General features: G+C 35.8%; 1 protein-coding gene across 1 annotated transcript in view; it reads left to right on the top strand.

Annotated features, from left to right (window-relative positions):
* Nucleotides 1-1,634: 1,634 nt before the first annotated feature.
* Nucleotides 1,635-16,075, top strand: part of stab1 (stabilin 1) — a 78,253-nt gene continuing 63,812 nt past the window's right edge. The window contains exons 1-18 of the mRNA XM_060857611.1: nt 1,635-1,908; nt 2,105-2,232; nt 2,996-3,111; nt 3,212-3,297; nt 3,842-3,911; nt 4,428-4,523; nt 5,713-5,823; nt 6,588-6,778; nt 6,943-7,073; nt 7,957-8,084; nt 8,232-8,302; nt 10,157-10,303; nt 10,388-10,522; nt 11,852-11,923; nt 12,058-12,171; nt 12,268-12,321; nt 14,600-14,680; nt 15,760-15,918. Coding sequence (XP_060713594.1) covers nt 1,852-1,908; nt 2,105-2,232; nt 2,996-3,111; nt 3,212-3,297; nt 3,842-3,911; nt 4,428-4,523; nt 5,713-5,823; nt 6,588-6,778; nt 6,943-7,073; nt 7,957-8,084; nt 8,232-8,302; nt 10,157-10,303; nt 10,388-10,522; nt 11,852-11,923; nt 12,058-12,171; nt 12,268-12,321; nt 14,600-14,680; nt 15,760-15,918 — 1,947 coding nt within the window. The 5' untranslated portion in view covers nt 1,635-1,851. The remainder of the gene's footprint in view (nt 1,909-2,104; nt 2,233-2,995; nt 3,112-3,211; nt 3,298-3,841; nt 3,912-4,427; nt 4,524-5,712; nt 5,824-6,587; nt 6,779-6,942; nt 7,074-7,956; nt 8,085-8,231; nt 8,303-10,156; nt 10,304-10,387; nt 10,523-11,851; nt 11,924-12,057; nt 12,172-12,267; nt 12,322-14,599; nt 14,681-15,759; nt 15,919-16,075) is intronic.

Here is a 16,075-nt window from a genome sequence, read left to right as displayed (position 1 = left end):
ACCACATTCGCCTCAGTCACCCCGGGTTTGTTCATTGGGGATAAATACAAACACAATTAAATATAAGTCTAATATTAATCTTAAACATTTGTATAATTTTAATCTTAGTATAATACATTTTTGTACTGTATTTCTTCTGTTCTGTAAAGCTGCTTTGAGACAATGTCTACTGTTAAAAGTGCTATACAAATAAATTTGAATTGAATTTGAAACGCATCCATCAAACTAATTAACTGTTCCCCTTGTGCGGAGTTTTAAGTCACCCCACAGATTTTAATTTGGATTCATTATTAAGTCATTCTCTTAATATAGGTGTATGCTTTGGGTCATTGTCATTATTCATTCATTCATTCATTTTCTACCGCTTATCCGAACTACCTCGGGTCACGGGGAGCCTGTGCCTATCTCAGGCGTCATCGGGCATCAAGGCAGGATACACCCTGGACGGAGTGCCAACCCATCGCAGGGCACACACACACACTCATTCACTCACGCAATCACACACTACGGACAATTTTCCAGAGATGCCAATCAACCTACCATGCATGTCTTTGGACCGGGGGAGGAAACCGGAGTACCCGGAGGAAACCCCCGAGGCACGGGGAGAACATGCAAACTCCACACACACAAGGCGGAGGCGGGAATCGAACCCCCAACCCTGGAGGTGTGAGGCGAACGTGCTAACCACTAAGCCACCGTGCCCCCCGTCATTGTCATTATGAAAGGTAAAATTCCTCTTATCATTATATTTTTAGCTTACTATCAGACACCAACAAGACAGGCATTTGTAGCTATTCATGAATCCCTCTAACTTGAAAAACACCCCATTTCTGGTTAAAGAAAAGCATCCCTATAGCATGATGCTGCAACCACCATGTTGGTGTACGGTGGTTCTTTGTGATTTTTGTAATTTTAGAATTATTATATCGTTTATCAGATCATAACACATTTTGCCACATGGTTTGGGGTGATTTAGCTGAGCCTGGATGTTTTTGTGTGGTTTTTGTTTGTATCCATCACCCACACACTGGAAGAATACCAGAGATTATTATCACATGTAGAGAGTAATCAGTACTTGCAAGATATTTCTGTAGCTCCTTTAATGTTACTCTAGGTCTCTCAGCACTCTCCCTGGTAAGTTTATGTCTTGTCTTTTTATATATTTTAGAGGCACATCCTGTTCTTGGTGATGCCCTGAAATATTGTTTTCAGGGAAAAAGGTTGTTTTTCACCTAATTCCATTTATAACTTCACAACTGACAATCATAGATCTTTATTTTTTTTTTTTACATAACAAAAGCCTGCTATTTTGTAGTGTATAAACTTCTCTACAAATTCACCTCATGTTGATATACATGATCAATAAATCTATGTGTGCTAGTTTTCCTGGCTTTCAAAGATTTAAAAATAAACAAGAAGTTTAAAGGTATAATCTATATAAAGATATATTGCTGGACATGTTTGAACAACGATTCGGCTAATTGTCACTGGCAGTTGGTGTTTTGCTGAACCTCTCTCAGCAGTCAGCTGACAAGTACGGATTTCCTAACAGACATAGCCGAGGAAATCCGTCCATTTTCCTGTCAGGAAGGGACGTTTAATCGTTCTCCTCTCTTTCGAAATAGTGCGTAGTCAGTTAGAGAACCTCCCTTGCTCACCAGGAACAGACTGACACCTCATTCTCCAAAAGCAAGAAGAATGTTAAAGAACTTGGTGGACATGAACGCGTGAAACTTCTCCATCAGGCCTCACAACTCATGGTTTAAGGGCGTTTCAGGTGGATTTTTTCATGCATTCTTATCTTTAAGGATTTTAGGAGTGCCCAAGTGTCCTTGATCTCAGAAAGCAGCCATGCGCTATCTCTTCATTTTAGGATTCATAGTGCTTTTATGTAGTTTACAAATCGAGGTAAGTTGTTTTGAAATAAAGTATCTGTAGTATATAAGGTTTAGGTTTTTTATATAAGTTTTTTTTTTTTTTACAGTTTCTAGTCAACATGTAGCCAGATTTTTTTTCCCTTCAAATTCTCACTGTAACCTCAGATCATAGACAGTTTTCAGTGTACTTCATGCTTCCATTATCTGATATGTTGATTTCGTTTAAGGCTACCTCGAATCGCTGTGATGAGCCACGCACTGTTCGCCAGTCCACAGTGTGCACGTCCTGCGCTGCTGCACCTGCTATAGTCTGCCCACAAGGCTTCAAGAAGACGTTGACTGATGCTGAGTGCCGGTAAGTGACAACGTCTTATTCAGCTTGTACTAGAAATCTGCAAGATTTTTGCTCCAACACTACCAGCTGTAATGCTCAGAGCTTTGCAATAAAGAAACCCTGTTTATCAAAGACACGTCATAATCTCATAACTGCAAAGTAAACATTTTGTGATTTTAAACAGCAATACAAAATGACCGTTCAGTGGTAAAGAAAATAAAAACAATATTCCTCATACTAGACATGCAGTTTGCTTCTTCTCGGTACTGTTTGTTACTCCTCTGTACGGTAGTGTGGCTAACTTTGCTAAAAAAAGTTTTAGCACAAATTAGTGCAAGCTGCATGCCTAAATCTTTACACACACACCACAAAGTGCAATAAATTGTGCAGTTATTAAACAGACACATCGTTTACCTGATTCCTGACACTCTATTGCACACATTTATCTTTAAAAAACTGTCAAAACAAGCATCACTGAGCTAAAAATAATATTAAGTTGAAGCTGGATCACTCTGAGTTACAAAGCATCAGGTAGGAATTGGAACTGTATGAAACACATCCTACAGATAATATAAAAATAAGATTTTAACAAATAACAAATGGTATTATTGAGTTAAACGATGTCTTAAGATGTAAGCGTGTGATTATTTGTGCAATGCTCGCTATCTTGAATATAGTCAAATTCATTTAGCATTTCCTATTTTAAGATTACGGTAAACCTATTCTATGATTAATAAGCCCCTTGTGTCTATCTAGTCAGAGCGTGTTGTGTCTGATTTCTCAGCTACAAGGTGCAGGTTGGTGACCGCCTGATGGAGCTTCCTGGCTGCTCTCGCTTCTGTGAGAACGTCGCTCTCATCAAGCGATGCTGTCCTGGCTTTTTTGGGTCTCTGTGTTCATGTGTGTTTGATAACTCTATATCAAATTCTGTTCCAGATATTGTCTACATTGTTCCTATTGCTACTATGGACTGTATTAAGGCACTGTTTTATCTGTTCAGCATGTCCTAGCGTGTCAGGGAAAGTGTGTAACTGGCATGGTACCTGCATGGATGGTGAATCGGGGAACGGCACCTGTGTGTGTGAGGTAATTTATAAAATGTTCTTTAGACTTACATTTACATTCTATGATGTATGATATTATGATATTCATGAGATGCCTCAATGAACACACACAAAAAAACTTTGATAGTAATAATCATAATAATCATTATGATGATGATGATGATTATTATTTGTAGTATTAGATTGCATAACTAAGAAATTACTGCTGCATTGTTTTTTTTTTTTGTTTTTTTGCCATTTTGTCAGCGTTTCCGTATCCAGGTGTTTTTCCTGATGTCAGTTTATCTGCCCTCCATACAAAATGTTAGGAGGTTAAATGTGTTACTGAAGTGAAATCTTTATGAACAGGGAAATTGGATAGATTTTTTTTTTACAGAGTGTAGTATTGAATAACTAATATAGGGTGAATTTGCTGTGTAGAATTTTGCTTGACGAATGTCATCGGAAGCGTTTTTACACCATAGCCCCTTGTATCTCTCTTCTTTCTTGTCAAGTAAAGAGCCTTCCAGGTTCCCTTGTGCTGTTTGTACTGTACAGACCATGTGTGTGACTGTGTGTATTTGCAGGAGGGCTACACTGGGTTTGCGTGTGAAAAATGTTCTAATGGGAAGACCTATGGTGAGCGCTGCAGCTCAGGTATTTGACACTTTTAATGCTAACCTCTTCTTACTGTTCTGTATTCCTCAATATGCATTTATGGTATCCTCCGATCGTGCCATTGCACTTTAGAGTTCATTATTATGTCGTACAACTAAGTGTCTCTTTACAATATAAGCATAGTCACATAATATTTTAATAAAATGCACCTCTTGTCCTAGCTATATTGTGTGTGTGTGTGTATATATATATATATATATATATATATATATATATATATATATATATATATATATATATATATATACGTATACATAACAACAGACATAACAACACTATATATATATATAGTGTTGTTATGTCTGTTGTGCCAAGATTTTTACCTTATTATTATGCTACCTTAAAACTTTGCTTTGTAACTGTATGTGAAATTAATTCAATCATTCTCACACAAACAATTACTCAACAGTATGGACATATTATTAACAGGTTCTGCTATACTTGTTGTTGTTTTTTTTTTGTATCTTTATGAGAAGTACATTATCTTTGCTTTAGTGTGCGATTGCGGGCACGGAGAATGTAATTCTGGTCCAAATGGAGACGGACGGTGTTACTGTCAACCACCATATTCAGGACCAAAGTGTGACCAAGGTGAGGTTGGTTATAGCTCTATTATAGAAAAATAAATAAGTAAATAAAATCCATGTGCATACCGAATGTAGTTAATCAACCAAAACAATTCTTTAGTTTCTGTAGTTTTGCACTAGAGCTATAACAGTATAATTTTGGAAGCAGAAACTAGCCCAAAAAGGAAAAAAACTAGCCTTTCAGTTTTTATAATGTTAACAATGAATTATTCAAATTAAACTGAAAATCACTTCTAATAACTCTACTATGTAACTCATGAGATCTCCTGCTTGTGCTTCACTCTGCCAAGGTCAACATATGCTGAATTATCAGCTTCATGATTTATACAACAGGATATACATCAATAACAAGAGTAAATAAAATGACTATTAGTTTCTTGTGAACGTGCCTTTTACAGCAACATACAGCTAACTTTGCTATATCATCATAATCAGAACGTTATAGATGAACCCAGCTAATGAAATCACTGCCTTAAGTCCTGCATAGAGCCCTTCATTAATGTAACATATTCTATTCAACCAGTTTTAGCTCAAAGCATATTTACACTGTAAAACATTGATGATTAAACTTAGAAACAAAAGTTCACCTGTTGACTTAAAAACGTGAGTAAACTCAACTTCAAGATGAGCTTTGTTTCAATTCACAGGTACTCAAAGTTACTTTAAAAGTTTCCTACATTAAAACTTATCAACTTGAGTTCATTATCCAAAGCTTTTCATGATAATTGGAGTAAAAGAGATATAGTGCAGTACAAACAAAAATTAAGCAATAGCAATTCTGGTTTCCGCTTGCAAAAGTTGAAAAGAGGATTTATTCAAAGCTCGATGATTTGTTGTAATGTGACATGCTTATACTATTATGTAGTTAACTGACAATGATCAGAGATATGTTTAGGACCGAGCTGGAACAGGAAGTAGAACAGAAAGCAAAACAAAGGAAAAAAGAAGGCAAACGAATAAAGCAGAATGTACACAGAAAATCTGTGATCATTGTTCAGCGTATAGCATATGCAAAGATTTTACTGAATTTGTCAATTAGTGATGTAAATCGCAGCATCTACTCAGCATGAGAATATGGGTCTGTTAACAAATTACCTGAACATGATTGTCATCATATTTTTATATCTTGACATGGGTAGTTATGGAAGATAAATAAATGTATAATCGTATCTGTTGTGTCTTTCATTATGCAGTTACGTCCTCCTGTTCAGATTGCAGTCCCTACTCATATTGTAAAGGAGAGGGTCCGAGTGCTCAGTGCGAATGTCTTCCATCATTTTCAAAAGTTGGACGCACCTGTGTAGGTGGGTCTCTTTTACACGATAGACATTTTAAATTACGCATTGCATGTCATATTTGTGAAAATACATATATATTTTTTAATAGATTATTTGGTTGACAAAATATAGTGATGAGTAATGTGATCCAATTCTTCCGTATTAAGATTACAGATATTTTAATAGTAAACAATAAACATAAGTTGGTAATTAATCCCACCATAGATTTTTTCCCAAGCTTTATGATATTTTGATCATTTAGATTGCTGATGTGTTATTGTCTAAATCTATGCTTACTAGATCCAGCCATCTATAAACAATGCCAACAGGCTTCACAATTGGATGATATATCATAGCCTAAAACTGGATAAACTTTGTGTTTGAGTGAAGCAGTAGGACAATAGTCACACTATGACATTTTGATATTCACAATACCTCGATTAATGAATTCTATCTAGATTTAGAAATTTGGGAACAGCAAGTGAAAGCCAAAAATATCCATTATATGTCTACCTGAACTGCACACCCAGTCAGTGGACGAGGGAATAAAACTGACAAGTACTTCTTTCTGGTGGTATTAAAGGCAATGGAAGGGGGTCACCAACTACTAGCAGAATCAAGCTTATGAAAACATATCTCTGTAGTTTATTTGATCTACAAACATAGAAAAACCCTAAAAATATATTTTTAGTTTGTTACATTCAACCGATTTTGCTTCCTAGTGTACAGACTAGACAACCCTGATTATAGAATATTGTTCATGATATTGAACCGCTTCCATCCAATTTCAGGTGTTTGCACGAAGGATGTTTGCGACATAAATGCAGATTGTTCGTATAAGGGTGCAGGGCAATTTCAGTGCACATGCAAAACTGGCTTCGAGGGAGATGGCAAATTCTGCACCCCGATCAACTCTTGTTCTGGGGATAATGGAGGCTGTCCGACAAACTCCACTATTTGTGAAAACACAGGACCAGGCCAAGTGAGCACTGGCTTTATATACATATTTAAATATTATAAATTTTTACATCAGCACGTAAATATTCTTATAGATTCATTTATACACAATACATTTATGATCTTATTTCGACCTTTGGTCATGGCCTGTTAGTTTTCTGATAAATATGTGTATGTCTGGCTTGTCAGTCAATATGTGTATGTAAGAGCGGGATGGAAGGAAAAGACCCTCGTGCTGGCTGTAAGCTGAAATCTGCCTATAAGGAAAACACATGCCACAGGACTGCACGAGCTGAAACTGGCCAGGATGGAACAGTCAGGTCTGCTGTAGTTCTTTACTCTCTCCAATTTAGTGGCATTTCCAATTTCTGCAAATTCCCAATATTGACGAAACTTGAGATTAGTACAAGGCAATTTATTGCTAAAAAAATAATTAGACTTTTGTAGGGTAACTGCAAATTCAATATTTTTTCACAAATCAGAAAGAAAACAGATAAATCTAGTATCTACTAGTTTTTTGTGTCACCACTTTTTTTTAAAAAAATAATTTTAATACATCATCTTGGGTTCGATAATAAGCTATGGCCCAAATTTACTAAGATTCCAAATAACAAGTTATAATTTGTGTTGTAGGAAAAAAAAAGATTGATTTGCCTTGACATCATTCCATATTTTGTGGCTTTAGGAATGCAAAATGACCCAAAAACTAATACATTAACAGCCAAAAAAAACTCATAAAAAAATGAAAAAAGGTTCAAATAAAAAAATGATTTAAGTTACCTCTACTTTTACTCACTTATGATGTATGCACTGGAATGAAGGCTCTAAATGCTTGCTTAGAATGAGAATTTGCATTCTAAAGTGACTTTCAGGCTTAATAAAATAATTGTGGGTGTAAAATAAATTGATTTGCATTGACACCATTCTGTAATTTGCACTATTGGACCCAAATAGTATATTCAGATACTGAAAAATGCCCTGTCTTGCAAAATGCTTGGTTAAGATTAGATTTCTCCATTGATGGACAGGGTAGAAGTGCATGAGACACACATAGGCAGTCAGAAATGGTACATATATACTGGTGCTATTACTTATTTGGGTCCTTATCATTGAAGAAACTGGATTAACATTCAAAATCCTCAGTGATTCATGAGACATGTTCCTATGTATTTGTAAAATTTTAAACCACTGCTGTTTTTTTAGATGTATTTGCAATCCTGGACAGATCGGCGATGGGTGGCGCTGTTATGGAGATATCATGGAGCGTGTTTTGGAACTGGATCGGGAAGGCCTCCAGGCAGGAAACCTCACCGGAAGCATTGCATTGTTCGGTATTTCTGCTGACGTTATGCACAGATTGTCTCTTCTCTATAGAACTTATTCACTTCTATATATTCACTTATATATATTCACTCTATAGAACTTATATATTTTTAATCATAGCTAATGTAATTATCACAAATGTTTTGTTTTTATAGAGAGAGGATGTAATCTCATTCTGAGCAAACATGGGCCATTTACAGCTTTTATCCCAGTGGACACATCACAAGTGAGTAAAATTAGTAGTAAATTTAGTTGATTTTCATTTAAATTTGAGTTTGGTTTTGGCTGTTTATTACTAATATATACATGTACTTTTAGATTTAGTCATTCGGCTAATAGTCATTTATATATATATAAAGGGCCATGTAGGCCATTTTATTTTCCCTTAATAATAAAAACCTTCATTTAAAAAATGAATAATATAATAAATAATATTATTTTAATAAAATAATAAAAACCTTCATCTGCATGTTGTGTTTACTTTTGTTATATTTGACTAATATTTAAATTTGTTTGATGATCTGAAACATTAAAGTGTGAAAAATATGCAAAAATAAATACTGTACATATATATATATTTTTTGGCAGTTGTGCAATTTTATGGTCACAGTTTTTATTTTAAGGCAGGTTTTACGAAAAAGTGTAAAAAAAAATAATATGAAAAATATATACAGTGATACCTCGAGATACAAGTGCTTGGACATACGAATTTATGTAAATTAATGTAAAGAAAACAGAAATTGTAGCAATTAAGTTCATCACATTAGTTCTGGCATGCCATGTCGCTTCGCTGCTGCTGCGATTTAAACTCCCTCCTCCAACCCCGACTCCACCATGCCGGAACCTGTGTTCGTTGTACCAGTTTACGTCATAAATCTCCACATATTTTTCTCTCTCTCCCCCTCTCTCTCTAATTATTTAATTATTTATTTATTCATTTATTATTTTACTTTCCTATTTTTAACTCTATGCATGATTAATGGTTCTGTTATACGGGGGTCTATTCTATTTTCTAGTTGCTGCTCTCCCCGCTCTAAATGAAGCTTAGTTAAGTTCCATTTAAGTGTAAAGTAGCATTAAGAGAACGAAAGTGAAAGTGTAATTCCTCCTAACTCCTCCGCCTGTTTACTCCTCCCTCGACCTCCGTGCGCATCTTCCGTAAAGTAAAACCAGTTTATTTTTTTAACATTCTCATTTATTACTGTATGTTTTTATACAATATTTGTCATTTATAAATACAGGTACTGTACATTTTTCATATTCAAAACACAAACAAAACAACTGGAGTGGAATTTTGCGAGCTGGAACGGATTAATGGGATTTCAATTAATTTAAACGGGGAAATTTGCTTTGAGATACGGGCAATTTGAGATACGAGCAAGGTCATGGAACGAATTAAACTCGTATCTCGAGGTATCACTGTATTTTTATTGTTTATTTTAACAATTTACAAAATGCAAAATATGAGCGAACAGAAGAAAAATCTAAATCAATATTTGGTGTGACCACACTATGGCTTCAAACCAGCATCAGTTCTTACACTTGCACACCTCTGACATGGAAACAGGGTTAAGTGACTCAATGAGTCTGATGAGTCAAGACATATTTGACATATTAGGCGGTAGCAGGAGGCAGTTTTTGAGGTACAATGATGATTGTCTGCAGGCAACATCTGACTGGCACCAAAATTATTCAGCAGAAGGACAACAACTCTAAACATACACCCAATGTCATTAAGAACTACCTTCAGTGTTAAGAAGAACATTTAGTCCTGGAAGTGATGGTTTGGCCCATAGAGTCCTGATTTCAGCATCATCGAGTCTTTCTGGGATTACATGAAATGACAGAAGGATTATAGACAGCCTACATCCACAGAAGCTCTGTGGTTAGTTCTCCAAATGTTTGGAACACCTGCCGAGTTCCTTTAAAAACTGTGTGCAAGTGGACTGAAGAATTGATTTGAATTGTTTTGCTAGCTAAGGGTGGTCACACAAAATTGATTTGAATTGGATATCTTTTCTGTTTATTTACTTTCCATTTTTTAATTGATTGTGTTTGTGTGTGTGTTGATTGTTTAAAGATATCTATTGGCAAACTTAATCAGCCAAGAAGAGCAGAAGCCATCTGCAAACACCACCTCATTCTCGGCCAACGTCTTTACAAAGATTTGGAAGGTCGAGATTTATGGACATATGGAGGGGAACTTATGAGATTTAAACCAAACAAGGTGAATTACCATTATAAAATTATTATTTTCTTCTACATATAATTGTCTGTGTCTATTCACAGCATTTTTATTTGTTCTTTGCAGAAGTTTATTTCAAAAAATGATCCTGATACACTGTTCACCATAATCAAAAGTGACATACCTGCATCCAATGGAATTATCCATATAGTGGACAAAGTGTTTACTTTTGCAACTGTTGACACCTCAGACAGCGTTGAGGTAAAACAATGAGCGATATTATGTTTTAAAGAACACACATGACTCCCCTTACTCCAAATGTATTTGATCAGCCGGGACATTTTTGGTTCCTGACATTAGCATTTTTTTCAGTTTGCAAATAGTAGGCTAACAAATAAGACTTAGCGGTTAGCATTGCGCAAAGTAAACCATCATGCACTTGCTGTAATCTGTGCTGGATTCTTGAAAAACTAAATAATAAAGGATGATAGGGTGCACTGATAAATGAAAACTGTCATCAACTGTGTGATATGATCACCATGAAATTTATGTCTCTTACACCACTAGAATTGAAAAGTTAACAATTATTATTTATTAAAGAACGACATAATGTTTTTATGCTTTTAAAGTTATGCATAATGTACAAAAAGTGTTTTATAAACAGTTGTACTCTCAACAGCTTCTATATTATATCTATCTTGAGGATTCAATTCAATTTGATTTTATTTGTATAGCACGTTTAACAAAGGACATTGTCTCGAATGACAAAATTAAAAATTAAATTCATATCTATCCATAATAAACAAGCTTGAGGCAATTGTGGCAAGAAAAATCCTCCATGAGACGATATGAAGACAAAATTCTGAGATTAACCAGACTCAAAAGGGAACCTGTCATCATCTGGGTGACACCAGGTAGTGTGATTATAAATTAGTCAAGTGGAGTTGTGTAACCTGGATCTTTGGAGTAACATAGAAATCAGTGTCATTTCTGAGTTCTTTATGAATTTAATACTAATTTAATACTAATTTCTTCCTGCTGAAGCCATCAAATGTTCTAGATAATCAGACAAAAATTGCAGCTTGTCATGTTACCAAAAAAAGTCCCAATTTCCCGTGTCAGAAAACTGACAGCTACAAAAATTACAGCTGTCCCTCTGAGTGCTGCTATTGCTGACACTGGAGAAAAAAGTGCTGTTTTCACATAAAAAGATGCCATGGAGTATTTTTAAAATCTGTTTTATCTAAAGTGCCTACCATAGAAGTTTCTGTGAAGGTGCTACTATAAAAACGATAACGTATTTGAACAACCGCATTAATATAATCTTGCGCTTTGCCTTGTGACAGGAACTACTGTCAGCCAGGCTGTTATAGCAAAAAACTGTTTTCAGGGAATCTAATAAATGGACAAAAAGTCACAGAAAAAAATCTGAGTCAGGCTGAAATAGAAAGTTTAACCCAAAATAAAAGATGATTACTTTATCTTGGCTGACCAACTACATTTGAGTTACAATGTGCATTGTATCATTCCTTTCATTAATCATTAAGTGGCTTATATTGTTTTCTAACTCATATTGTTATGCAACTACAGTTTTCTTCAAAAACCATCGGCGACATTCTTGCAGAAGATGCCAGATTCAATAGATTTGTATCTCTGATAGATGTGAGTGTTCTTTCCATTTTTTTCTGAATGATCGGGATATTTATCGTCTTCAAATACAATAAGATGTGTGTTCTTCAGGCTTTTCCTACTGTAAGTCATTTGAAGCTTCCACCTGATTTGAGTTTGTGTTATAGAACTGTGGAGCTCCAATGCCACTCCAAGGTCCAGGGCCACTCACACTGTTTGTCCCAACCAATAAAGCTGTGGACAGATCTAGGGATGGTAGTATTATATACATGCTAAAGGATGTAAGTGTTGGATGTGAATATCTAATAATTTTTGTTTTAGTTCAAGTCAGTATTCAAATAATTTTATTGCTCAACATATATGCATTTCTTCCAAAGGCCAAGCACAAACTTCAGGAGCTTCTGAGGCACCATATGTTCTCTCAGGCAGCAGTAAGGCTCGGTTTGCATTTTAGCTATTAATATTGTAGGTTAATTTTTTTTTAATTGAACCCAAATGAATTCTAGATGAAATGCATCTCTGACGTTCATCTTCTTTAGTTCTACCCTAAAGCTTTGAATCAAATGTAGTAAACAAGCCATTTTGACAGATTAACAGATTTCTTAATAGATTTGAATTCCCAAATGTTAATATTCATGTTTCAAATGACTCCTTTGTAAAACCCCACACATAACCAGTGTGTAGTCTGTAAAGAGAAATTATTATAATCAACATAACTTCAGGCTTTCTGACAGAATTCTCCCATTAATTATCAGATCTAGTGAGCGGAATAATAATGAACTGAAGTAACCTCTGCTTGTCCATGAAGTTACGGTGTTCATCTACACAGTGAAATTTGATTTATGTTGTGTGACATTTTTGAAGAACTTGATAAGATATACTAAAAATATACTAATGTAAGCAACTTACAGTTGTGTTCAAAATTATTCAACCCCCAATGCTGTAAATGGTTTTAGGGAATTTAGTGTACATTTGTAATTGTATTCAGAATGAAATCCTACAAGGACTTCTTAAAGAACCATATGCAACTAAAATGACATCAATTAGTTTTGTAATACAGTAGTAAATGTTTCTTTTGTGAATTCTTCATTGACATAATTATTCAACCCCTTAAAGACTACCACTCTGAAGAACAGAGGTTCAATGAAGTGTTTTCAATCAGGTATTGAAAACACCTGTGGATATCAGGGAGCAGCAATAAAGCCTAATAAGCACCAATTAGGCAGCTTTAAAATGACTGTGATACTCAGCTCCTTCTAGACATTTACTGGTGTGGTTACAAACATGGTGAGGTCAAGAGAATGGTCCAGGAAGACAAGAGAACAGGTGATTACTCTTCACAGGAAGGGCAATGGCTATAAGAAGATTGCAAAGATGTTAAACATACCAAGAGACACCATAGGAAGCATCATTCGCAAATTCAAGGCAAAGGGCACTGTTGAAACGCTACCTGGTCGTGGCAGAAAGAAGATGCTGACTTCGACTGCTGTGCGCTACCTGAAGCGTAGAGTGGAGAAAAGTCCCCGTGTGACTGCTGAGGAACTGAGAAAAGATTTGTCAGATGTGGGTACTGAAGTTTCTGCTCAGACAATACGGCGCACCCTGCGTAATGAAGGCCTCCATGCCAGAACTCCCAGGCGCACCCCCTTGCTGTCCCCAAAGAATAAGAAGAGTCGACTGCAGTATGCCAAAAGTCATGTGGACAAACCACAGAAGTTTTGGGATAGTGTTCTGTGGACTGATGAAACAAAATTAGAACTGTTTGGGCCCATGGATCAACGCTATGTTTGGAGGAGGAAGAACAAGAAAAGAACACCTTGCCTACTGTGAAGCATGGCGGGGGGTCAATCATGCTTTGGGGCTGTTTTGCTTCTGCAGGTACTGGGAAGCTTCAGCGTGTGCAAGGTACCATGAATTCTCTTCAGTACCAGAAGATATTGGATGACAATGTGATGCAGTCCGTCACAAACCTGAGGCTTGGAAGACGTTGGACCTTTCAACAGGACAATGATCCCAAGCATACCTCCAAGTCCACTAGAGCATGGTTGCAGATTAAAGGCTGGAACATTTTGAAGTGGCCATCGCAGTCACCAGACTTAAATCCGATTGAGAACCTCTGGTGGGACTTAAAGAAAGCAGTTGCAGTGCGCAAGCCTAAGAATGTGACTGAACTGGAGGCTTTTGCCCATGATGAATGGGCGAAAATACCCGTAGATCGCTGCAAGACACTTGTGTCAAGCTATGCTTCACGTTTAAAAGCTGTTATAACTGTAAAAGGATGTTGTACTAAGTACTAAGATTGAATGTCACTTGGGGGTTGAATAAAACTGATAATGATGTGAGCTCAGAAAAGACATTTGTGGTTATTTCATTATAAATGTTATGTTATATTTGTCTGACCTACATGTGCCTCTTTGATTTAATTGTAAGCAGGATGACTGAATGATCATAATCAATGTCAAACCGACCAAAACAATCAATTTCAGTGGGGGTTGAATAATTTTGAACACAACTGTAAGTTGAAATAGACCTCTATTACTTGTTAGTCACTTTAGCTTCATATCTACAATGCAAAACTAGCAAATGTAAGACACCAAAGTAAAGGAAGATTTGTGTAAAATTGCTTTTATTTGCATGAAAAAATTTTGTTGGATCTTAAATGTTGCATCTTATGTACTGTATGTATGCTGCATATGTACATTTTTGTAGGTAACCGTGGACCAGTTGGCAAGCATGACAGAGATCCAAACCATGGCTAATCAAGTCATACTGATCAACGTCACTGGTGATGTAAGTCACTGCATTTGTTTAAGGTTGTTCTTGAACTACACGTGTGCTGTTTCATTATGAAATCATGATAACTGCTAAACATCTTAGCACTATATAAAACAAAGAACATATATGTTACAATTAATGCTAGTGATTGTAATCGCATTAAAAACAAATAATAAAAGCGCATGCCCTACATGTTAAAAACTGATCACACACCACAAGTCAAGTCAATCATTTGGAAAGATTTTCATTAGACTGTCAAATTAAATAAAAAACTGTAATACTTCACAACAATACTACAGTAACACATTAAAAAGCAAATAAAACCTTCCAGATACTACAGACATTATCTTAAGAATGCTGCCCAAAATAAAATGATGAGTCCTATGAATGGGGTAGTTCATTTTTTTATATACCTATAATATAGTCAAGTTAAGAATCTTTTATTTTTATTTCAACCATGTATAGCTAACACAGTACATAGCGAAATGAAAGAACGATTCTCAAGGACCATGGTGCTACGTAAAACCACAGAGGGCTACATAAGACAACACAGAGCTACATAAAATAAATCACAACACAGCTAAGGACTAAAAAGTAAAGTGCATAGTACAGTATGCAACCTAGTGCAAACAGTGCAAGACAGACAGACAGGACAGATACATATAATATAGCGCTGACCGGTGTACAATATTGGCATTGCGCAAATAGAGATTAGTAAGAGGGTTTAAACATATGTTCACTTCCAATAGCAGCATGACTTAATATGATTTACAGTATGTAATGTAAACATGCCTTGCTGCATTATTGAATGTAATGGACCTAAGAAGTGTGAGGCATTCTCATACCTCTAGGGTTGGAGGTTCAATTCTCACCTCCGCTCTGTGTTTTTATGTTCTACACATGCCTCTGGGTTTTCCTCCTGATTCTCCAGCCTCCTCCATAGTCCAAAGACATTGCTATAGAAATCGGCTACTCTAAATTGTCTGTAGTGTGTGAATGGGTGTTTGAGTGTGTGGGTGATTATTGTTCCCTGTGTAACAGTACGGAAAATGGATGTATTCCAGCATTAAGTTTTGTCTTCCTTTTCACCTCAGGGAAGAGTTTTGCTTACTGAAAAAGGAATTCACCTTGATGTGAAAGATATTGTTGCATCCAACGGAATTATTCACATGATTGATGGACTTCTTGTGCCGCCGTCCATCGTTCCGATCATGCCTCATCGGTGTGATGTTAATGAGACCACCATCATTACGGTATGTAGGTGAATTTGGGATAAAGTGATATAACATTGATAAAACCTTTATTCTCTTGTTGTAGTTGTTATCATTTGTTATAATAATATATATTATATACTATATTATATACTCATCTAAATAAAAATATACTTTTTGCAAATACCCTTTTAAAGGT

The sequence above is a fragment of the Tachysurus vachellii genome, chromosome 22 (genome assembly GCF_030014155.1).
Source record: "Tachysurus vachellii isolate PV-2020 chromosome 22, HZAU_Pvac_v1, whole genome shotgun sequence".
Taxonomy (NCBI): domain Eukaryota; kingdom Metazoa; phylum Chordata; class Actinopteri; order Siluriformes; family Bagridae; genus Tachysurus; species Tachysurus vachellii.
This window is presented reverse-complemented; position numbering and strand designations above follow the sequence as displayed.